Genomic DNA, 26,291 nt, shown 5'->3' on the forward strand with positions numbered 1-26,291 from the left:
TTACAGAACACAGTTAATTGTAAAAACCTTATATCTCTGATCTCGTTTTAATCTCTCTTTACCTTTTTTCTTTGCAATGGTTTAAACGAACCAGAGGGAAAAAAAATCAAGGTTTGTGCCAAGATCACACAATTATAGTCAGACCTACATCACAGCAAAGTCTCTGCGTGGAACAAAAACCCATGGCTTTAAAGTTAGAATCTGTGTGTGATAAAAAGTAGCTCACAAAACGATCAGGGAACAATGCTCACAAGTGCCCCCTTTAAATAAAACTACCCAGATCAAATTTGAATAATGAATACACACCTGATGGCATTCATCCTTTTGTGTTCTCCATTTCTGTAACCAAGAAGTGAACTAATGTCTTTGCCATTATTTCCCTGGCAACCCCACAATTCGACAAAACCACTCTCTTTCAAAAATATGTGATTTCATTATTTTCAGAAGCCACTTCAACCTGCAGGGCAATAGCAGCCACCACTGTAGGCTGCAGGTCACCCCTTCCCCATAAACGCTGCAGCCAATTTGCATGAATTCATGTAAACTCATAGTTTTGAAAATTGTAATTATGAGGTTCAAAATTTGCCAAACACTGCCGAAATAAGCAGTAAAATGTAATATTTGCTCCACCTGTTGGTTGTTTTGTGGCAATGCGTGGTGAGCTAAATTCTGCAGACTTCAATACCGGTATTACGGCTGAGCTGCACATCTAACTCAAAACCTACAAAAAGCACAAACCCTCACAATGTGTGCAGAGTACAGAGTAGTCTGCATTAGGGTAAAAGTCAGTCACACACACACACACACACACACACACACACACACACACACACACACACACACACAAAGATGTGATGAGATGTGGTAGAAAAAAGTGCTCCAACACAAGCATGTTTTTCTTTTTGCTCTTTTTTAAACAATAATATCATCACATATAAATTCTCTCTATCATAAATCAATTTGTAAGACATTTTACAAATCAAACTCCTGAAGTACAGAAGAAAAGTACATTTACAAGTACATTAAGACACTGTGACACAAGGTTGCTGAGTGAAAAACAGTAAGGCACCAATGCCGTATGTGGCATAGGTAGTTTCTAAACTAAAAGAAAGAAAATAAATAAATCACCAGTTAAAACCAGCATTAAAAACCAGAAGATTGTTCAAAATGTGTCAAGAAAGTGAAAGCAACAGAAACAATACTGCAAAGCATAAACATATTGTTTTAGTTTTAGTAAAATCGTACTAGTGGAACACATCTTGTGAAAGATTAGCGAGACAAAGAGTTAGAAGATCGTTCTACCTGGTTTTTGTGTCGTTTGTACGGAAGCAAAAAAAAGGCCAGGGTAATTTTTTTAATTTTTTTTATTAAAAACCAACCTTAACTCAAACCACTACTGAATACTTAATGTTGAAATTTAAACATAATTTAAATAGCATTGAAATATAGTATTTAACTTGAAAACCATATATCTGTTTATACGGTTTGAATTTGAAAACTTTGTTTAGTTTCACAGAGTCAAATAGAAAATTCAATTGTCCAGGGTTGTCCAGTTGCGAGGAGTTGAGGTCTAATCGAGCCTTCGTGGCGCAGATGTTAAAGTTTAAAGTTTCTTGAATTTTAGTGTCAGAATTTCCCAATCTAATTTTAGCGACCCGATTTTTGATTTAACCTAAAATTTTAGATCTGAAAATTTGAGCAACCTGAATGTAGTTTTTCTTCAATATCTGAATTTGCGAACTCTAAAAACACTTTTAAAATCAAGTTTCCAAAGTAGCACAACTTGAAATTATTTCCTAAAAATGTTAAAGGGGGCAATTTAAACCAAATACATTTTTGATAGATGGTTGTCAAAATAAAACATTTTAACGCTATAAATTCAGTGGCATTCTAATTAAGCTGTGACTAAACTGCACATCACATGAGTTGCCTGCAATATTAAAATCCTATTGGCCTTTTTTTGCTTCTGTAGTTTGGTAGCGAGACCTGGTTTTAATGTTCTAAAAAGTAAGTGGCATGTTAATCACACTACTAACTGGATGTGTGGTGCTCAAAGGAAAGTGTGAGAATACATGTTAAATACATTTTAAATTTTCAGTTGTTAATTCTTTCTACCGCTGTGAAGAGTCAAAGAGCTTTTTTTTGTCACCAACGTTCACCATTCGTCATCCAGGTAGATTTCCAAGATGCACAAATGCCAATGGAGCACAGCTGCCATCAGACACCCACCGATAAAACATCACACTTAAAAGCTATTTATATTCCTGCACATCTTCTGTTGATTCAACAAGATCCCTCCCCCTTTTCTGCAGGTATAGTCGAACGGTGAGAAAATGATAATCCATTTACTGAAGTCCAATCCAATAATCCAGGCTGATAAAGAAAAAATATATTACAAGAGTGGATTTTTACTTTAAGCGGACAACTAATTATATGATGTCTCTCTCCATGTACACGTGAGATGCTGCCGAGCTATCTTTTACATGGTGTGTTTCACTGTTGTGCTGTAAAGGCTGTGCTTCTGTTTCACACTGTTAAAAAGCATCAAAGCTGAAAAGTCTTGACAGATTGCTTTGAGATGAGCTCTGCAGGTCTCCGTCACATCCCTTTCTGGTTTTAGAGAAGGCAATGTAAAGAGGACCAGAGCTGTAAGACATATCTGTGTTGGTTGGGTTAATATTTGATTCACCATTTAACTGTCTTGACACAATTTCTTCCCCATTATTGATACAAAAATAGATAAGAAAACATTTACTGTATATAAAGTATATGGCAGACAATCAAGAAGTGGGTTACTTTGTTCTAAATACCAGTAATTAAATTCAGAAATTGTTACACCCAACAAGAAAATGCAACAGCTACCTATATCACAGCCCCCCTCCCACGCCCCCCTTTACTGTACCTTTCCAGTCAACACACGCACACACACATCCACTTGGTAAACAGTGCACAAAGCTAGCTTTCACCACAACCACAGGCACAGTAAAGAGTATATGTATTTTCTGTTGTCTGTAAATGAAATGAAGTGAGAAAGTGGCCAAGGCTAAAAATACAACCCATTTGCCTGTAGACACTTTGTCAATGCACACTGGCTCCTATGAAAACAGTTTGAATTTCCTTCAGTGAGGCTGAGCAGTGCTGTGTGTGCTTTCTGTAATTATAGATGCAGGTCTGTGTGCTCTGAGGGCGTGTTTGTGTCAGGTTTTGTACTGGGTCCACTTTAAAGAAGTGTATGAACTGACTAAACCATAAGGCAAGGGATTCTGTGTGCAGCCACAGCACTTATTAGCACCAGAGCAGGTAAAAGAGAGTAACAGGTACATAGTCTTCTCACCTGTTAGCTTTACTGCTGTGATGTGTTACCAAGATAATATTATTCAAGAGATACCTATAAAAAAAGTTGAAAGTCTTGAATTTCTTTGAATATGCCTTTGATATTCTGTGTGACTTTTGAAAAGTTGATGGAAACTTTTACTACACAACCACCACAGCCACTACTACACCTTTCTATATATAACATATCTCAGTCTGCACTTCCACTGTCGGTGATGTTATAAATCTTATTTGCCTGACAAAAAGGTTTAAAATGATTTAGTGGCTGTTTTGTTGAACTGTGTTGAGGTTCAGACAATGGTTTTGCCTCGGCAGTGTCGCCTGAGAAAGATTAATTAAAGTGTAGTAATTCAGCTCAAGTCTCCAAAGTAATTCCCCAGTAAGTTCTCTGGAAACTGCTTCCTGTTCTTCCAACATATCTTTCAACACGCTTCCATCCCCAGAGAGTCCTGCACATGTTGGACTGCAACGATAATTGCAAATGAATTTGCAGTAGCTTAGGCAGAAACAACATTTACAACATGGTGAGTTAACCTAAAATGTACCCATATTCTATTTCTAAAACTTATTTCAATAATGTCCTGGATGAAAGAAATGGTGCATTTTATGTTTCTATTCCAAAAACAACAATATAGGTAGCATGATAGCTTCATGTAGCCATACCTCTGGCTTAAACAACTGACATATGGAGAAAGTCAAACTCAAGAGCTAAGTAGAAAAGTACCCTGATTGGGGTTATTGTTTTCAGAGCATGGCACTGTTTACTGCTGTAACAAGGAAGTTGCTACAATTAGCTAGCTAGCCGGGGAATTGCTTAAAGGCCTTGAAAACAAACTTTCATTATTTCTTTCTAACATGAAATATTCATTGATAAATGACTAAGCAACAGTTAAAGTTACTCAAAAACACTGTTAATCTGCTTCAACCATGGATGTATAATGAGAACTGGATACAGTGTTGGGGGTGGTGCTCTGCTCTTTCCTATGAAAGCTGCACAGTGGCACATAAAGCCAAAAAAGCCACTTCCTGCAGTGTAGAAATTACCCGGATGAATGTACACACAAATCTGGGGAAACACTAGAGGTAAACAAGTCGGCATTATTGAGGCGACATCTCCCTGCAGCAGGCATGCATTTGAAGTCAAGCTGTCCTAAGAAGTGTACAATTTTCTTCTTTTCCCATTATTTTCTATGTAACGTTACTTTAACAATGATTTCTAGGAAATGTGGGAAGGAGCTGTGCAGTTATCAGCTGCTCCTACAGAAGTGGCTCCTTTTTTTCTCTGTTTCTGGCTATTCTCATAACAAATGTCTACATTCATCAGTTCATCAACTTGCCACCGCAGTAATGACGGCGCTACTGGCGCAACACGCGACCCAACTGCCGGATTCGTGTATACTTCACATGCATGAGTGGCCTATAAAGCAAGTGTACCAGAGACTTCTGCCGGCTGAGCTGATTGACTCCCGGTTTAGCCCTCTGTTAACTTGAATAGGGATCTTCGAATAGTAAGACGAGTAATTTCACATGACGGATGCCATTGCTGTAATAACACGGTATGGCCATTATGTCGACGTGGCTTCAAAGCCCGCTGCTCTTCTTGATGGCTCGGCTTCAACAGGACAGTGTGGGTGTGGTTTGTTTGAGGTAACATAAGCAAACAATCCCACAACTGTCACCGGATTTTGATTCAAATGTTGGTGAACTCTGACTGGTTCACAGTGATACATGACATCACCTTCTCCAAATAAGCCTCGCCCACTTCAAACCTGTGAGGAAAACAAAGAGCAAGAACACAAACAGAAATCCCTCATATGAAACAACCAGTGATGGCTAACGGCGTTATAAATAACGGCGCTACTAACAGCGTTACTTTTTTCAGTAACAAGTAATCTAATTGATTGCTCTTCCCATCTTAATACCGTTACTGTTACTGCCAAAAAATGCGGCGCGTTATTATAATTGAAGCTGTTTTTTTTATCAGACCAACTAGATCTTTGAGCCGAGAGGCAAAGACTTTTTTTTACTGTTCTTCCTTGGTTAGTGGGCAGTGCACGAGACAAGCGCATATATGCTGACCATTGGCTGAGGTTGAGTAAAATTTCATGGTAAGCCAATCAGAGGTAGAGTTGGGCGGGTGTTCGAAAGCACACATAGTCGGACACACAATGAACAACACAAGTGAGTCAGTCAACGAGAGACAGGTATGGAGAGTTGTGTTGCATCTTATTACATTTGCACTAAAAAGAGTGTATATATTTTTTGAATACATTTTTGGTACATTGCTTAAAGAGCATCATTTAATTTAGATTTATTTGTTGGCTGGCTGCAGCCTCTTGAAGTGAGATTGTCAATGGCCAGAGAAAGAGGTTTATTTTTATGGAGATGTATTTTTTATTTTTTATGTATTACCTGTTTAGATTCCTTAGTTTTGTTATACATTGTACTTTTCGGCATTAAAATGGTTTAGATTTGTGTACATTGTTTCTGTTAATAATGTAATGTATTAAGTGTCCATTTAATTATAATATTCAGATTTACCATAAATAATTGAACATGCACATGTATTTTAAGTTCCGTTAAAGAGGGGTGGAGGTGGGGTCACATTTGAGCATTTAAAAATGTACTTGAAAGTAATGCAATAGTTACTTTTTGGAAGAAGTAACTAGTAACTGTAACTAATTACTTTTTTAAAGTAACTTGCCCAACACTGGAAACCACTGAAACAGTTGTAACTTTAGTGGAAAGGTTTGTGTTCACGAGGGACCAACTGCTCCTAGTGAGAGACCAACCGACGGAAAATGTGATTTCAAGGCCTTTAACGACAGTGGTGCAAAGTCCATTACAAAGTAAAAAAAAATAAGTAACTTCTACTGATGTGAAGTGGCCATGCATGTCCTGTCCTGGCTCCAAAATGAAAACTATTTCTCGGTTGACATACGCTTCTTATACACAAAAAAGGAGGGGTCGGGTTTCTGGGGGCCTTGTACAAGAGTTGTAAATCTGTCTGATAAGATTAATAAGATGTCAGTTGTTTGAACTGGAGGTGTGGGTACACAAAGTTATCAGACAAGAAATTACTTAATGTTATCCAGAACCTGCTTTCTTGGAACTGGTCCCAGCTCAAGCAGTTTAACAGACAAAAAACAGTGAGCGCCATCTACAGAAACTTAAAGGTCATTATAAGGCAATCCATGAAATAAATGACATCACAATACTAGCCATCTATGTCTAATCAGTGGCTGTGGGTGATTTTACAAACAGTGCCATGAAAATGCTTATGCTTTGTCCATTTGAACTCTGAGTGCAGAAACACATTCTGTTCCTTTTTTTCGTCATCACCACTGACCCTGGTCCCTGAACGTCTGTCACATTCCTCTATCCCAGCTGAATTTATCCATTTCTCGCCCGTCTGGGAGGACAACTGCTCTGCACAGTCATCCTCACGCACTTTCTCTACTTAATGCTCTCTTGCTGTTAGGATTCCAGCAAACTGTGCCAGTGGCAAACCTGCTGTCCTTTAGACTCTTTCATCTGAGTCCAGTGGGTGAGCTCCTCCTCTCCAGAGCTGTTGAGGCCGAGTGAAATCCAGCCAATCATCTCTTTGCGCTTCATGCTGCGCTTGTTGTAGACGGAGAGGATGAGCGTGACGTCCGACAGCTGGAAAAGAGCTACCTGGAAGACAAACGTCTCTTTGTAGGTGGGGTTGGGCTGACCTCGACAGATGGATGTCTTACACTTGGACATCTCGTGGCCCATGGAGTTCAGTAAGGTCAGCTTAACGTACGTATCTGAGCAAGAAACAGATGTAGACAATTAGAGGGGAAATTATGTTAACCTTTAGAAGTAGTTTTAAATGCATGGTTTACAATGTTAAAACATTCAGGGTGTTGGAAAAACTCAGGCACCTGACTTGAGTAATGGATCATTTGTGCAAAATCCTTATGTTTCTCCAGTGTATTATCTTTGAATTAAAGCATCACTACCTGCAGCAGCTGTGTTTCCTCTGCAGCAAAGTATGACACATTTTCCCCACAAAGCAAATTTTGTTCTTGTAATAATGTCACTGCAGTCGATGTATAAGATAATGACCACATAGGATGTGGTTTTCTCCTGATCAAACACAAAGAGCAACTGTGAGTGTTCCCGATAACAGAGAGCGAGAACTCAAAGGGTGCAAGGAGCGTTACTTCAGTCTTGTTGCTATGCAACGACTGCATGTCTAACCTGAAGTAGTGGATAATGTTGAAGATAAAAATGGACTGGAAAAAGTTAGTAATACGCCTGCCTGTGCGTAGAGGATGAGGAGCCTCTTCCAAAACAGATGCTTAAATTAATGTTCCTCATCAGGAAAGCCCTGCAGGAGCTACTATTATGTTCTCTGACTTTGCCATAACGTCAGTGTCATGACGTGACATGTGCGCAGACTTTTAGAGCCCAGAACAGTGTCCCAAAACGTGCCCTGTCCAAAACTTGAGTCACATATTCAGCAGGAGATGCGTGACTGCTGCAAACAAATGAGAATGTTCAAAAACATACACTAAGTGACTGCTGCACAGTTCTAATACGTCATGACAGTGGTGGTTCAGTGAGATGCAGCAATAAAAATGAAATCCAGCTCAAGATCTGTACAATCAAAAAAAGAAGACTGCCTTTGGACATGTTTAACAGCAGCATTAAGTAATTTAGATCTAGTACAGAGCAGTGATGTTACTGATAATCTTGGTCTGTGTGACATTTCCCAGCTTTTTTCTTTCCACCAGCTGATTCCCTTTCTCTTCTATTGTAAATCAGTGCATATTGCAAAAAAAAAACATTCCCAACAAATATCATTCATTTAACCCCAAAGAGGAAAAAGGAAAAGGAAAAACACTGCCATTATCAAGTGATTTAGCATTCACGCTTTCCTTATTCACCTCATCTCCACGCAGAAATCACGATACAAACTGAAGCCACAAATCCAGCTGAAAGTAAACGAAGCAAGACTGGCAATCACAATGGGTCTTTGAGAGTGTTTCGCCCCTCGTCTACAACCATACTCCATAATAATGCTGTGTATTATGTTCCTGTCTAAGAGGGAGTATAAGGAATGAATTGCCGAGGCTTTCATGCTGTCGAGTGCCAGCTGCCTTCCAACGCCTAGCTCACCGCCTCGAATCACACATTCAGTTGCTCTCTTTGACATAAAAGCACAGTGAAAAAAATAGCCTTGATTTCTTTTTTGACTGCTGCTGAATGGGCTCTGTAGAGCTGTGGATGTCTTAAGTGGTCAGTAGCGGTGATGCATGGCTCTTTGGTATTGTTGCTGAATGAGAGGGGCTGCGACTGATGATTAACTTGACTTGTCGGCTTGGTACTGTTTTGAAGTGATAGAAAAGGAGCTTTGAAATTGCTCTGCATCTTTCACCGCGCTCTCTCCACTTTGTGAGATGCATAAAGTCAATCAAGGCCTTCATAAGCATTTTGCACAAAGATTTTTTTCAGTGTTACCAGATGTGACTATTTTCTAAATGTAATTTGAAGACGATACAGTATGTGGGATATGCTATTCAGGAAAGCACAAACAATATCCAAATCTGGCAGCTAGTCATTAGTTACAGACATTCATAAATACAAAGAACACAGCAATTAATGGGAGGACAGTTACAGTGTGTCTTTTAGATTAATATTTATGCTTGTCTCTATCACACAAGTCCTGTTTTTGTCTCAAGTACTGTAGCAGAACTGAAAAATGTAAAATTACACTCAAAGCATGCCAAAATGTACTGTTTGGACGAAGCCAGCAGTCAGTGACGCACAGCATTTCCTTCGAGCTGGCCATCAGCCACCAAACAAACCGGATTGAGTTACTTCTGAGTGTGAACATGAAAGACTTCCAGGCATCACAGGCACAAACACAACACACAGGTAGGGGAGAGCGCTTACAGGGCTGCATGCATAACAAGACATACATGTTTGAAAAAAGGTTTACAACAAGCAGCTATCTTCATGGATAAATGTCAGAATATTAAAGTGAAAATGCAAATGTGAAGTAATTGCTAGAACTCCAATCACCAATTTTGATGCATTGAAATGTTACTTTTGGGAAACAAGTATATTTGCTTATTTGCCAACAGTGAGATGAGAAGATTGATAGAACTCTCACATCTGTTTGCTAAATATGAAGTAACAGCCAGGACAAGGTTAGCTTAGCTTAGCTTAGACTGGAAACAGGGGTAAACAGCTGGCCTGGCTCTGTCTGTAGCTAACAATACCCGCTTACAAACAACTCCAAAGCTGCCAGGCTTGGTGTTCCCAGTCTTTATGCTAAGCTAAGCTAGCCGGTTGCTGGCTGTAGCTTCACATTTACTGTACCGATATGAAAGTGGTACTGGTCTTCTCGCCTAACTCTCGGCAATAAAGTGAATATGCTTGTTGTTTCCCAAACATTCTTCTGTTTCCTCATACAACAATGTTTTGCAGATATTTATCATGGAGACCACATAATAAATAAAATGGAAACGTAAAATATGTCAATTATAAATGCTAACCAATGGAAAATGCTTCGTCTGATTGGGTGCATCCATGAAGATAGTATGAAAGGGTTCAACAGCAATAGCACCTCACTGCGGCAGGGGCAGAGACTCACCTCTTATTATATAAACCTGTCCACCTATCAAGTGTTTTAGACAACAGAACAGTCCATCTGACAACAAGGGTTGGACAGCAGTAAGAAAAACAACGGACCAAGATGTCAAAAAGGTAGTAGGGTGAGAGAGTTTCAGGTGCAGAAATAACAGAAGATGCGAGGAAAGAGAAACAGGGTCAGAAGGCCAACGACATTGCACAAAGTTCAACACGAGACACTTTTTGTTTGAACTTGCTGCTCGGATCCCGGAAACTGGCTGAGGAGACTAACCGGAAAATGAGGGAAACCAGGGATCGGACCGGAGGAAAACTGAAAAGCAGGTGGTGTAGCTGAGATAGACTGGGCTATCTCTTTTTTTGGAGAAGTTACAAGCTGTGCATAGTTTCTCTGCCTCAGGTGTACTAAAATAAGAATATAAATAAAAGCAAATAGCTTGGCAAATTCCTTTCAAGTTTCATATACTTTTCCAAGAATGGTTCAAGCTTCTCATTTTCTCAGTGTCCAAGTTCCATTTATATTTCATACTAAGGGGAATGAATGTGTTGTATACTGACAATATACTTTAAGATGATTTAACACAAAAAACTAGTTGGTGGTCTGTATGGCTTGTAATCTGTCAGACAGAAAAACTACAAATTTGTTTGATGTAGAAAAACAGTATCATGGGTTGTGACATTTGCTGTAGAAGCAGATTAGAATATTGTCGTTATTATTGTTATGATACATTTTGTGTTAAGCTGCCTACATAACATAAATCCCTATGCACAAGCTCAACTTGTCCTTTCCCCATCTGAAACCGGTTTACACTCTTCACTGCTCTATTGGAAAATGTCTGAAATAGAACGTTTTAGAGTACTTACTGGGTGGCTTGTTGGCAGCCAGGTTTTTGAAATGGATGCCTTTGATGATCTCCACAGAGAGACGTCCTGTAGTGGCGTTGTACACCAAGCCCACAAGGATTTCTGGTGTGGAAGCCTGACTGACTGACTGGAATGATGAGGCGCTTTCACTGCATGTCATATCTGAGAGGCTGACCTGGGATTCACCACCCTGAAAATTGGCCAGAAAATTGTTCACTGATAACAAAAACATAAAAAGATCTATTGCAATATCAAGAAGATTTATGTTTATTACTTTGTTTGACACCTTCTGACATTAATAGCATTTTCAAAACACAATGTAGAAATGCATGATAATTTTGATGACACTACATAGTCTTCGCCCAGCCTCGAACCCCAGTTGAGGAGGGCAGCGGTATGGAAAATACTGCACACAGTGGAGAAATACTACAGTGGGCGTGCTATAGGCCTTTTTTCAGTAACCTGTAACCCCAAAAGCTAATCCAGTGAGCTAATGATGTGCTCCTTGGCTTCGGAGGTAACAGTAACTACTGTAGATAGTAAGCCAGTTAGCTGGGCTTGCTAATGATTGCAGCTTTAACTGGGGCAGAAAAACACAACTGTGTCACACACTCTTGCTCTAGTTTTTTGGCTTTTGGAAAGGCTTTTCAACACCATATGTTGCACTAACAAGATAACAAATGTAACTAATATATGACAAATTTCTTGTAGAATATGTAAATAACCCTTGTGGTTTGAGATATGCCTTAATTGCTTAGGCTGCTTTTTCGCTTTGTAATCTGTATTTAAATTGCTGTAACATTATAAATGCTAGCAAAAGGAACACATAACATCACAACTAAGTGTCATTGTCACGCCACCATCTATTCCTCAGAAACAATAAACCAACAAGGCAAACAAAAGTAGCTGCTTGGTAAAACAAGATCTTTACATTCTCTCAAGCTGCAAAATAGAACCTCATTCTGAAAATGTTATCCAATCACACGAAAGATCAATCAACACAGAGGAGCAATTAGTGAGGTGTTCTGAGAACGCTTGAAAGTCAACACCTGCTTTGATCCTACTTACCGGGAGAGCACAGCATGGGTCTAATATGACTGGCACAGACATTTTGCCCTGAAGGTTGAGCTTGGTGAGGTAGAACACCTTCTCACCGAGCACCTTCTCCTTCTTCATCCGCCGCATGCTATAAAGGCGGAATCGGATGGCATAATTGCTGATCATCTCTGACTCCACATGGCTGAAGCGGAATGTCTCTGTGAAGATTGGGCACGGGCCTCTCTGGATTCCTGTCTTCGCCCTCTGCTTCTTGGTGGGCAACAGCACCAGGTGGACCTGCCAGGAGATGTTGCCGGTGCGTTTTACAGCGGGGAGGTCCGTTACTGCCATGATGGTGACCGCCAGCTGCTGTTCGTCTGAGTCAAAGTCAAACACCACGTCCAGAGTTCCGTATTTTGCAATTGGATCCGGTTCATAACCTTTAGGGAGCTGAGCTGCTGATCCACGGGCTGACATGTCCTAAAAAAAAAAAAAACAATAAGATGTTCAGTGTACAATAAAAAACCTCAATTTGCATTCCCTGTCATATCTTGTTTCACCGGTATTTACCTCTGGGCTGAGGACAGCTGTACTGTCACTGGGTACATCTTCCTCGTAGCCCTTGTTGAGGTAACTCTCAGTCTCGTGGTCGTCACTGCCCTCACTGGGGCATTTGCCAAAGGACAGGTGGGGACTGCCACTGCTATGGGATAGATCACACTTAGCATCACCCAGGTCCGACAGTGTACAGGACATCCTCGGAGAGCCATTCTCATCCTGGTAAGGAGGTGGCTGAAGCTCATCCAGTGGCGGTGTTCGTCTCATCCTCTGGATGCAGTTGGCTGGTTGGAAGGAAGTCAGGAGAGAGACCAAGAATCAGAATAATATACATATTATTATGTATAAAATGATATATGATTTTTATTTGAACCATCGGGAGAAAGTCAGCTGTGGTGCTTGCACTTTTAAGTCACGCCAGTTTGTCGATCGATTGGTGGGTCGGACAGGTAGGTTAACTACTTTACTCTAGAGTGACATGTTCCTTGAATGGATTGTGGTACAGTCATTCAGTCTCACAGAATGAAGCCTATTGACTTTGGTGATCCCTTGACTTTTCCTCTAGAGCCACCGCAAGTCAATGTTTTCACTTATCCTGTGAAATATCTCACCATCCCCTCGACTGATTGACTCAAACATTTGAACAAACACTCGTAGCTCCTAGATGATGTATCCTACTGACACTTTTGGTTCAGAATGTATTGTCGCAACAATTATTGGATAGATTGTCATACTAAAAGAACGATAACTCCATTGATAAAAGAGAATGGGGAAGCAGCACACTGTTGTATAAACGTATAAATATACACATTTCAGCAAACTGTCTTCCTTAGGATTAGGAATCTTATTCATCCTAAAAAATGAAATTTGCAAAAACATCAATCTGTATAAGAAATGTAAAGCAATAAAAATAAGTGTATCAAGTTATGGGTGTGCTGCTTCCCCATTCTCTTTTATCAATGGAATGTCATACTGGCATTATCATTTTGTTCAAAGCACACTGTTCCTATAAGTACAGCATCGCAGAGCTGCTGGCATTATTGTACACACCTCAACTGCAGCTATTACTGTAGGCAAGCCAAAGACTATTTTATTTATATTGCATATTTTATACACAGGGTAATTAAAAGTGCTTTACATAACATATGGTCACTACACAAAACAGGCTGAAACAAAAAGCTGTGAAAAAGCAAAGCAAAAGTGACAAAATAAAAAGTATTCTGCAGATTTAAAGATTTTAAGTAAAACCCAGGGCAAACACATTTAAGCTTTGATTTGCTGAAGCAAGTCTAAGTTCTTCTAAAAAGTCTTGTTCCAGATCTGTGCAGCACTGTAGCTACAAGCAGCCTCCCCTTCTTTGGAAGCAGGGTGTAGGGAAGAGCATCCTTCACAGAATATGCTGGTATTGTATTTCAAAGAACCGCCCTCTCAAATCAGTTGTTAACAACAATGCCAGATAACAGGAGACAAGGTGTGACATGTGAGACATGTTGTATAGAGGCACTCTTTACTACAGGCTCACACAGTTCTGCATGCATATGTAGTTCTGCATGCTCTTATGTAATTCTATGTACTTAGTCTGTAGCTGCAACTCAATGCTGAAGAATAATTTGTTTTTTTGTCTGTCATAATGTATATTGTTCATGTAATTCTTTACTACTGATATAGATATATTTATCACGGTTTTTACTTTCACTCTGAGAAACGGAAATTACCAATCCCAATGAGCATAATGTGCTCTGTGAGAGGAATCGTTTGAATACACAACCTAAATAAAACATCAGGTATGCACCATTAAAGGACTGAACTGAATACTTCTTAATCTGCCACAGATTTCATGCCTCTCACCTTTCTAAATGATTCAGCTGCCTGGAAGGCAAAGAATGAGGCTATACTGAGAGTCTCTGTGGCACTTATAAAGAACCTTGAATAGTGTTGTCAGCTGCATTCTCAAATCTGCCTCCCTTGTCCAATTTGGATTCACAAAAATTGAGCAGCCGATGCTAATACTCCCATAGGGACACTGCCGAAGCTTTAAACCCCGGTCTCTAGCAAAAATAAAAAGAAAGAAAGAAAGAAAACAAAAGATGAAGAAGAAAATAACTTGGGAAAAAAATCCTCTTCTTTTTCCGTCTCCTAACTTTTGGAAAAAGCCAACACTGTGATGACGTAATTCAGGCTTTCTCCCAAGTTCTTGAAACTTTCACTCTTAATAATGTCAGTGAGACTCCACCTCAAAGTGGCACATAACAGTGGCAGGATGGCGGCAAAGGAGTCTTAACTAAGTGTCATGGAGGGCTTGATAAAAGGAGCAAATCCATTTTGAGCAGCTTTTTTCCTGCTGAGCCGGGGGCGGATGATGTGATGGAAGCTGCTGTGTAAAAGCACTACTCTTTTCTCCAGCCCGCTAATTGGGATGGTTACCATTCCTCCTCTCGTCTAACCCACCCTTCCTTCACAGAGTTGCATCCCCTCTGTACTGGCAGTCGCCTTGTTTTGCCTTCTTGTACCTCTGTAAGTGGAGAAACAGTCTGTGCTTTGTGAATCTTTGACTGGGAAACTGAGGTACAAATATTTTAGGTGACAAATGAATGGCTTTAAGGAAGGGGGGAATGCAGCTGACCTCTTGACACCTTGACAAGACAGTCAAGATTTCACAAGGCAACTAACATCATGACTATCAATGATGACTCCAACCCCTTTAAGCCAGTATCGTATCAGTATAGTTAATGTAGGTTGTAGTATCTCCCTGATTTAAACAAAGCAGTGTATGAATGAGTAATTCATGCAATAAGTATGAATTGGAAGTTATAGTACTATTGAGAATCTAAACATAGATACAACAGATATTATTGACTTGATAATGACTGTGAGTACATGCTGTGAAAATGGCTTTTTACAAGGTGTTTACAGTAACTAAGAATAGCTTCTTTTTTTGTGTGTGTGTGCCTCCGAGCAGCTGGAAAACACACTTTGAAAATGATATCAGCTATGTAGCTCCCTTGTTCAACAGCTAGCTTGATTAAATAAAGAAATAGTTAAACATTGGGAGATGTGTTTGCTTTCTCTCCGAGAGTGAAATGAGAAAGTCGGTCAGTCTCGTGTTTGTGCGTCGAGTACGGAGCTGCAGTCAGGACGTAATTAGCTAAGCTCCCTCCAAAGCTCAAAAATACACCAAATAGCATTCTTTAAAGCTCACTACGTTTCACCAACAACAGGTTATCTATCCCCCAACACCTCTGTGCAGCATTTTAGCCATTTTAAAACATTTAAAACCATTTTAGCGTAGGTCTTTGTACAAGCTAACAATGTCACAGCATACTTCCCTCCTTATAACCACCTTTTTTTTTTTTTTGTGGACAAAAACGTGCATGACTATTTCTTGGCCAGGAGCTTCATTATCAAGTCACAGCAAATGTTTGGTATTGGTTATTTAGAGAGCTTAAGAGGTGTTGGTATGCATATTCCTGAACTTTGGACAGAGTCAAGCTAGCCAGGCAAACATGCTGGCCAGCTTCATGAACAAGGGATTGGTATTCTTCTGATCTAACTTCTAAGAAACAGAGCTAATAATAAGTGATGTATTGAACCTTGACAAGTGAAACTAAATCTGACTGTTAGAAAAACCAATGCTCTGCACTGTACTGAAGACTTTCTCCATTTTTAGTAAATGTTTCAACAAATGCTATTGTTTCCTGTTGACTGGCTGGGTGTTTGAGTGCCATAGCCAGCAGCAATTTGGCTAACTAGACAATGCTGAGCTTGTTACTCAAAACTGTACTTTTTGAAAGAAATGCTGTCACTAATTGGGAGCAGTAATGTGCTGCATCCTCAAAATTCAGAATAAGTAAGTTTCCTTTCCTGCGAATGACCACATATTCAGCAAGTATTTTACCCTACCAGTCTGAGGGCTCCTAAACGGCACTAAAAGTTTTCGAGTGTGTCCCCTTCAAAGAATAATTAGACTTTTTAAGACATACCCTTTTTTGTTTTGTGAGCGTTATATCAGAAGACTAATACACTCTCATGCCTGGCTGTAAAAACATAGACTGTATAATTAAAAAATGGACGCAGTCTCCGTGACTCTCATAGATTTCTGAAGAGCCGCTGTGAGGCTCAGTGCATGGGCTCTGGCTGTCACCATTTTAGCAGTTCTGACTCCACTGGCCCCTGGCTAATGCAAAAATGAGCAAAGATGTGGCGTACGGGGGGCAATAAAGCCGGCCTGCGACGGCAGGGTTCTTAATTATGCAGAACTTTAAGCCTTAATATAGTTTAAACAGGTAAGTTACATGATAAATCACCCACTGTAGAGTGGGTAAAGTAAAGGCCAGTAAAGTTGAGCATTTTAACATGAGGCCTTTTATTGAGATTGATCACTTCAGTAGTCAGCCTCAAGTGGTTGTCTGATAAACTGCAGTTTTTGTTACTTCTTAGTTGACTTCATTTGCCATCCACACAAACTTTTTTACCTCCAAAAATATATATTCCTCTAAGATTTATTTGTGATGCCTTTAAGTATCACTGTACCATCTTAGTTCACATCTGCATTTCCCCATGACCAGAAGCAGTGAGATCTGCACACAGTGTACCTGGACTGAGGTTTGAGGTTTTCTCCAGAGAAAGTTGAACTTTTCTACCATTTCTTACGTAAAGTAGCTTAATATGCAGGTAACCACTCATTGTAATGAGTAAAGACGGTAAGCCTGTCACTGACACTGAAATAATAAATACAAATTATTGTGACGTGTTAACACACAACAATGACCTAATGAAGCGTTCATGACAGTATGCTAACCTCAGAGAAGATAAAGGAAGTTGGTCCAGACAAACCTCAGATTATTTCTTTCTTGCTGCTTACTTCCTATTTTGGGATTGCTGTGTGGTGCCACCAGGGCACCCAGCTCTGCCTGATTCTGCAGCCTCGGCACAATCCTCCTCATGTATTATACATATGTCCTGAGGATAAAGCTCTTCATACTCACAGACAAACACAAGCAGCAGTGGGAGTTGGCAGAAAATAATGCCTCAGAACTTTTACAACACCTTGTTTGAAAATAATGAAATCAAGTGTACTCTCTCAGCTATATCCTGGAAACCTACCTAAATTTCTAATATTTTTCTGTTTTGGAGGGAAACAGTGATGTCAGGGATGATGTGAGATTATTGCTGATCCATGATGGCTTGCTGGGATCCATGATGACTCGGTGGGAGAGAAAACCACAGCCATCAAAGCCTTATTACCACAGGGAGGAAAATAATGAACATCTAGTACTTTGAACCAAAGTGCAGCCATGGATGTACAGAGGTCTCACTGCACTTCTGCACTCCTGGCTACACACTAGATTTATTGGTTGTGGATTACAAGTAAACCAATGATCCCTAAAAGTTTAGAGAAAATATGGATATGTTTTCTTGGCGGCCTCTTTTTATTTAACAGAAAGAAATAATCTGCTTCCAACCATGAATTTTCTATATAATCCTTCAAACCTTTAAGGGTATTTGAATCACATAAAAACAAACACAAGGCCTTTCATAGCTAAAACGTTGTCATATAAATAAACCTAGTAAATTTCAAATGATTGCTGCCAGGCACACATGACTCAAATCCCTGCCCCGCTCTCTCACAAGGAACAGTCACTGCATAATCTTACCGCAACAGAATAACAAGACAGGGATGACTTTGTCCAGAAAACAACAATGTTTTGAATCCAGTGTGAGCTGCTTCTTTCAAATACATACAAACATTGCTGTCTAGTAATTTCTCCACATATTTCCTCAAAAGACACTTTCCTTAATTTATTGTTTGAGCAGTAAATGACCTCCTGATTCCTAGTAGCGTTTTGTGTCTGATGGAATGAAGAGCCCATGACACATGGTGAAACCAGCTGTTCCCAACCTCTGGTTTGGGAGCCCCACAACAGGTCACAAGATGATTAACAGAGAAGGAATGTAAGGAAATTATGCTACACAACGCTATGTTTAATTTTTTTTGCTTTTGTTCTTGAGTTAAATTACTTACTAGTTTTATTTCTTTGGGACTCTTCTATTCTAATAAAACAACAACAGTCTTTGATTAATCTGGTCTCAGCTGTGCAACATACGCAGCCGATGACGTGGGGCAGCAAGTATAGTTGAAATAATTCATTGATTAATCTATTAGTCAATCAACAAATTAAATTATTCAAACCCAAATGTGAGGATGCCATAAACATACAATATTAAACTGCATATATTTGGGTTCTCGAATGAAACAAGTAATGTCATTAATGCATAATTTTCACTATTTTCAGACATTCATAGACAAAACACTTAACTCAATTAATTGGAAAAATAATCATGAGTTGATGCCCGTCGCGAGTAGACAATTTATTGTTTTAGAGGGTTGGGAACCCCTGTTCCAAATAATGCTCTCATTTAACTAAGCAGGTGTTTAAAATTTATTTATTTTGTTTGTGGATTATTGATTGTGGTAAAACCGCGACATATGACACCTTTATAAGCATAATATCTGAAAGAAACATGCAGTTTCATCACTGTAGATCTACATGATAATACCAGCAAAAACACTGACTGTTAAGTCAGATAAACTGAACAGAATATTATGAATAATTTGCAGGCGACTTACACAAAACTAGTGGAGAATCATTTAAATATAGCTCCGAAAAATGTGCCTTGTAAGGTGACAACAACTTATCAGTAATGTGTTAAATATTGTATGTTCTCACCCTTGTCAGAGAGCCACTTGTCAGCCAAGAATCATTGATAGCCTCTAAGTCTCAAAGAATCACTGAGGCCGTGAGACAGAAATGGAATGAGGCTGTGTGTTCTGGTTTTGGTCACAGGATCTCCTTTAACAGAAAACTTGTTAATATTACAAAAGCCAAATCATCCTTTTTCTGTAAATGCGACCAAAATCTTTAAATATAATGTCATTGAACAGCCCTTGTTTCCCCATCTGACACCATATCTGAACCCAGACTGAGGGTGACAGGGACCATCTAGTGGTTGTGAGGTGAAATACAGCTTTCGCAGCACTTGCGTAACGACAACCTTGTGCAGTACGTTGCTTCTTTACTAATGGAGTCAGAAGCATGTCATGCACTATTTATCCCTCAGCTACACGTTCAAACACTGCTTTAAATAGACTGTGCGAGACACTCAGCCTTGGAACCCACTGTCTTATATAACACAAAGCTGGTTCAGACGTGATTCACCAATTGAGGACCCTGGCAAAGATGAAATTGTTTTGGTCTTTGAACAACACTGTCAGACATGAACACAGCTGATTTCTGACTGAAGATGTCAAACACAAGCATGCCAGAGATGTGTCTTTTTAAGTGTCCAAACGAAACTACAACGTTAGAATCTGATCACCTCTACTTATTTAAAAGGATCACGTGTATCTTATATAAAAACAAATCTTGATACAAATATATCAGTAGCTCTTGCAAGCAGTGGTTTCAATCACAACATCCAGTTTTAGCTTTACAGTTCCCATCACTATTTTTATTCACTCATTTACCTTATTTCATTTAGTTTGAGTTGAGCTTTTGGTTTAAAATTTACTTGTAACAGATAAAATGTTCTTTTTTATTTTCTTATTTACTTCCTTTAAATAAATAATTTGACACCCTGTTTGTGCTCTTGCTGAAAGTTTTACGATAAGATGGATACGACTTTCATGTCTGTGTATAAAGCTACCATCCAGTTAGCTTAGGTTAATATAAAGACTGGAAACACGTGGATCAAGCCAGGATAATAGCTACCTACCAGCACCTCAACAGCGCAAGAATTAACACGTCATATCTCAATTGTTTAATCTGCACAGAAACTGAAGTGTAAAAATGACAAGTTGCAGTGATAGCAAGGACGTCACTGCTCCCAGCCAAAAAAGAGCTGCCACGTAACGCCTTGTGAAAACTCAAACTGAGATATAACATCTTATTTAGTGAGTTTAAAGGTGTTGGTACTAGGCCGATTTTACTACCTTGTGACAGAGCCAGGCTAGCTGTTTATGCTAAGCTAATCTAACCTGCTGGTGGCAGTAGCTTTATATTTAGCGTACAGACATGTAGCCCACTCCCACGTCAAATAGACCCATCAATCCACACGAGGAGATCGGGTCAGATGTTTTGCCTGTGTATGAAGGTGCAGCACCAGCAGTAGTATAAAGAGAGAATTTCCGCTGTTCAAGTTCCTTGTGAAACCTAAAGTCAACATTGATTTTGTAACATACAGTCTTTTTCTAAACCTAACCAAGTGGTTTTTGGTGCCTAGACCTGACCAAACTGCGACCTCATTTTGAAAGTGTAACACTGCGGCACCAAGGTGAGGCAAAATGAGTGATAACGGGTTGAGACACAAGAGCGGTATCCAGCCTCTCATTCATTTTAGAACCATCCCACCTGAATACATCAATCCAATATAAGAAATAACTGCAGCAGATATAACTTCAGCATATCATATGTCAAATATGTTACACATCTTGAATGACTGATTCACGTTCAGGGTGCAGATGAAGTGTGGATGGTACTTTCATAGTGTCAAATAAATCAGCAGCACACATTTCAAGTAAAGTGTAGTGACAGATGAATAACAGACTGATCCAAATAGGTCAGTGCCGGTGTTCTCCTGTGACTTGGTCTATGTTGAAATAAAAAGAAAACCTGCCTTCCATCCACCTCGGCGTAAACGTCTTGTGATGGAGAGTCTGGCAGATGGGAAACAGAGATGCGTCAAAAAAGAAAAGGAAAAAAGAAAAGTGTGAGGCTGTGCAGATTATGCAGACAGTTGACTGTTTCACAACCCTCCCACGGAGAGTGTGCTAAACGGGAGATTCGCTTTGATCACCTCTCTGGATTAACTGACAGTGTGTATCAGTGTGTGCTGTGTATTTGTGTTTGTTGGATTGGAGGATGGGAGTCTGTGCGTTTGACTCAAGCTTACTGCAGTGATAAGGGGGAAATATTTGTATTAATCTATTAAATGAGTGGAACTACTCATTATACAGTTGAGGCGTCTTTTGTGGATGTTCTTGGAAAAATTGAGTGATTCTGAATAGCAACAACATTAAAACACAGAGAAATGCTGCTACTGCACCGTCTCTACATATGAATACTAGCAGGAAGGAATGCTAGTTTTTCTAATTTAGGTCACAGATGCAGAACCTACCGTCGTCAGCCGAGGCTTCACTGCTGTAGCCGTCATAATCAGCAGTCAGGGGGCTGTACTTCTGCCGGCTCTCCCAGCTGAAGCCTCCTGCGTGTTTGGTATTAACGGCTGCCTTGGCTCCTCCCCGGAGGCCTTGGGAGCGGTTGACCGCTTCCTGATACTGACCCATCAGTTCATCCTCGCTGTCCGACGATGAGCCCTGCAGGTCGCCGTCGGAGTAGGCCTTGTCTGGTCAGGGTAGAGAAAGATGCCCTGGTTACTGAGGGACAGACTGGGATGCAAAAGGTCGGGTAGACTGGCAGCCTCTGCTGGACTCAATCCTGCATTACACAGGAAACCAGCAGAAATTTCTTTGTAAAAGGTAAATGGAAAAAATAATATATTGTATAAAATAGTGTCAGAATACAGTAGTTATTCAGAAACAAATTTCTATAAATGTGTCACCAAAGCTAAAGTGAAGAGAGACAAAATGTCTCCTAATGGATAGGGAGATGTCCTCTAATATTATGCACGTGGATTACCTAGATAATGTTGTGAGTGAAGTGAGTGAGTGAAACAAATATCAAAACATTAACTTTCTTGTATTTTTCATTAAACGCACACATAGCATTTGTCTATTCTGGGCTACTGTAGAAACATGGTGGTTCAATATGGCAGACTTCACAGAAGAGGACCCGCTCCCTCTGTAGATAGAAACGGCTCGTTCTAAGGTAACGAAAACCATACATACCTCCTAAATGTTACGCACTGAACCCTTAAATGTTTTCTTAATAGTATAATAGTAAAAAGTGGTGGTTGTCATGACATAAATTTGTTTTGCACTATAAATGTATAACAAACTGATCGAATCATTCAGTCAAAGCTTAAGAGACTTCAAATCAGAAAGGAAGATCTGCAAACCCTGAAATGCTATTTTCTGTATTCTATTTAATTTCTCCAGCATCAAATTATCTATATTATCCTTACAGTGTTTTGTATGTGTTGAATTCACTGGTAAAATTGCAAGATGTCATGATTCATTTTGTTTAATGGTTCTGGGTTTCGTCACACACAGTGTCATCCATTCTCTGATGTTTAGTTTTTTGTCCTTGTCAAGCCATTCTGAGATGCTTAATAAACATGGCTTCTGAAAACTCATGAAAAACACAGCAAATTCGACAAGATTATTCCTGACATCATCAACTTTGTATATTTGAACTGTTTAGCAGAATTGTAATGGAATGTATCCTTTTTACCATCATTTACTCGACCCAAATCCTACATAAAAACAGATAAACAAACAGACTGACAGAATTGTGCTTTGGATGAACTTTAACAACTCTGATCATTCAAAATAACAAAGCAGCTACCGAGACATTCAGAAGCAGACTTGTTGTGGTTAGGTAAAGCATTAATAAACTGCCAGATATATCCATATTACAGATTCTTGAAGGTATTTTTTAACACTAATGAGCTCTGTCCATGATCAGACACATTATGCAACAAAGTGCTATGTTATGCAACAGAAATATATTTATAGAAATATAAGTAATATATATAAATATATTGTTAATCCAAAGAATACAAGTTTGTTAGATACATATAATGCAGTCCAATAGAAAAAAATGTGTCTTGTCCTAAAAGCTATTTATGAGTTAGACAGAACGCAACCAAAAACACACCAATAACCAGAATTACTATGAAAAAGAGATTTAAAAAAAAAAAAAAACACACACACACAAAATAACACACAGGAAAGAAAAACAAAACAAAAAAAAATATTTAAATTTTTTTTTTTAAATATAATAAGTAACAAGGATACACAAGAAATATTGTGTAAATTCAGGTAGTTCCAAAGTACAGGTACTTGTAATAGAGAAAGTGAATTCTCTTTTAGTCTTCAGCCTGGATTGTGGAACCACCAAAAGGGCCTTTCCTGAGGAAATGGATTCTGGCTCATAAAGAGTTAAAAGGTCAGACATTAAACTAGGGGTCAGACCTTTCTGAGCTCTAAAAGTGATCATTTCTGAGTCGTACTGGTAGCCAGTACAGATGTGCTTAAACTGGGGTGACATGGTCTCTATGTTTAGTGCCTGTTAAAATACTAGTAAGAGCATTCTGTACCGGTTGGAGACATGAGATTGATTTTTAACTGAGGCAGGTATACAGAAAACTGCAGTAGTCCACACAAGATAAAATAAAAGCATGCATTACTTTCTCCAGATCAGCAAAGGATAAAAATGACTTGATTTTTTAAACATGTCTGAGTTGGAGAAAGCAGGACGGCAAAACTCTCTTCACCTGCTCCTCAAAAACCAGGTCACTATCAAAAAACACTCCTAAGTTTTTCGCCACAGGTTTTATATTAGATGACAAATCCCCTAGATCCTGTAAGAAAATATTCCTTGTGTTGAGCTGCCCAACTAAAATTATTTCAGTCTTGCTTTCATTCAGCTGAAGAAAGTTTTGTGGCATCCAAAATGTAATGTCCTGGAGACATCATTTCAGCAATTGGGATTATCTTGTCAAAGGGTAGGTATAACTCCATATAGTCAGAATAGCTATGAAAAGAAATGTGCTTACGAATGATATGATCCAGTGGGAGCATGTAGTGAAAGAATAAGATGGGGCCAAGAATTGAGCCTTGTGGAACCCAACAGGTTATATCTGCTGTGGACGATGATGACTTGGCTATGTTGACAGAGAGAGTCCTATTTGATAGATAGGATTTAAACCAGTGCTAAATCTGAGATACCTACCCACTGTTCAAGATGCTCAATTAAAATAGCATGGTCTATGGTATCAAAAGCTGAACAAAGATCTAGGAGGATTAAAACAGAGCATTCTCCTGCATCTCAGAAGAGGTTGTTTGCAAACTTTGGCAAGGGCTGTTTCTGTACTGTATGATGGTCTAAACCCTGACTGGAACATTTCAAAAATGTTATTATCATTCAATAAATAAGATAACAATTGGGTTTTTTCTAAAACTTTAGATTAAGAAGGGCAGCTTTGAGATGGGTCTAAAATTAGTAAGATCTGATTCATCATTTTAAGGAGAGACTGGATTACTGCATGCTTAAAACTAGATATAGATATTCCTGTAGCCAGAAAACAGTTGACAATAGACAGAACTCTATTGTGTCAGAGACATATTGGAACTATATCAGAGAAAGACAATATTGTTTAAAAAAAATCGGTTGAAAACTATTTTAAACAACTGTCAACTGAGTCCATGTCAGCTGGTGAAAACTGGCATCTTATGTTATCAACCTTCTGAGTGAAATGGACAAACAAATCCCTCATACTTCTCTGTGGCTAGGTGAGTAAAAAATAATTACCAAATCTATAGTTTGTAACAAAACCTTAGAATTATGACTGTTTTGGGATATTAGGTCTGAGAAAAAGCAGCTCTTGCATCTTTAACTGTTTTTTAATATGTGAACATTTAATTTCTCAAAATATCCTGGAAAATCTGTAATTTATTAGACTTCCATTTATGCTTGGCTTTTATGCATTCTCTAAGCGAGTCTCGGGTTGTCTCATTTAGCCATGGAAAACCCAGAGATTTAGGCTTGCTATTTTTTAGAGGAGCAATAGAGTCAGGTACTGCCAGACATTGATTAAAATGAGTGACTAGCTCATCTGTGTCCCTATGGGACGTCATACCAGATGTATCACTGTGAGTTGCATGGAAAGCCTCAGAGAATTTGGTTGTGATGTAACGTCTGTACCACCTGCATGTAGATACATGATTTTGGAAAATAAACACAGAAAAAAGGAAAACAGTGAACAAATCTGAAAAACAAGATATGTACAATCATTGTATTCTTGAAAAGATTCAACAATATTTTCTTACACAGTATTATATACAGTAGGTGAATTTGGTATCAGTATAATAATATTATGTGAATACAACAGTCTCTACAACGTCCTTGCTTTTACTTGGACCAAGCACTGAAACACCATTTGTAGCTTCACATTTGTTCCAGCAAGGGGCAGCAGAGCCTTAAAATGGCTCCAGCCGGAGCTGAGCTCTAACATCTCCCAGGCAGACTGACAAATGTCTCAAATCTCACTGTATTTCCAAAGTGCATTTTGTTTCAGAGCATAAAGAATGAAGAATGAAAGCTTTGGATCCATAAGAAACATTCATTCTAAAATACTAGTGTAAGGAGAGGAGAGAGGAGAGAGGACAGTAGAAAAATCTTCTTCCACTAGATTGCGTATCCAATCTATGAAAAATAAGCATACTTGTCCCATGTTTTTGTTAAAATAGTCATTGTGCAAACATAATAACAATATAAAACCTAGACACCAAGAACACCTCACCACCTTTGTTTTTTAACTGAATGTTTACCAGGTGGCTTCTCAGGGTAGAGCCAACTCCCCATGCAGGCTCCCTGGGGCCACCAACCTTTTAAACTTCTGAAGCGCTGTGGATGGATGACAAGTAAACAGGCCTACATCTGTCAGCAACAGTAATCCCCTCATGGATTGAGAAAGGCCAGTGCCAGTGGAAAATGTCCCCATGCAGAGGTCAGGCCTCATGCTGCAGTTGGTGGCATAGGTCCATAATTTTACAGAGTGGCTGGGCTGGACACATGTCTTTTCTAGTGCCTAGGTAGAGCACAGGGTCTGATACGTGAACAATGATGGGAGAACTGTGTTGAAGCTCTTAAGAAGGATCATCATATTTGATCTAAGCTGCCCTAATATCTGAA

General features: G+C 39.2%; 1 protein-coding gene across 3 annotated transcripts in view; it reads right to left on the bottom strand.

Annotated features, from left to right (window-relative positions):
* Window positions 1-893: 893 nt before the first annotated feature.
* syt14a (synaptotagmin XIVa) overlaps window positions 894-26,291 on the bottom strand; it is a 45,502-nt gene continuing 20,104 nt past the window's right edge. Inside the window, exons 4-9 of one of the 3 annotated variants that reach the window (XM_051393834.1) lie at window positions 21,592-21,819; window positions 12,430-12,701; window positions 11,890-12,339; window positions 10,822-11,011; window positions 9,962-10,018; window positions 894-7,124 (exon numbers count right to left, since the gene is read on the bottom strand). In XM_051393834.1, the coding sequence (XP_051249794.1) occupies window positions 6,811-7,124; window positions 9,962-10,018; window positions 10,822-11,011; window positions 11,890-12,339; window positions 12,430-12,701; window positions 21,592-21,819 (1,511 nt within the window). In that variant the 3' untranslated portion in view covers window positions 894-6,810. The remainder of the gene's footprint in view (window positions 7,125-9,961; window positions 10,019-10,821; window positions 11,012-11,889; window positions 12,340-12,429; window positions 12,702-21,591; window positions 21,820-26,291) is intronic. The other 2 variants (XM_051393854.1, XM_051393845.1) reach the window with 2 other exon arrangements.

Source organism: Dicentrarchus labrax, unplaced genomic scaffold (genome assembly GCF_905237075.1).
Source record: "Dicentrarchus labrax unplaced genomic scaffold, dlabrax2021, whole genome shotgun sequence".
NCBI lineage: Eukaryota > Metazoa > Chordata > Actinopteri > Moronidae > Dicentrarchus > Dicentrarchus labrax.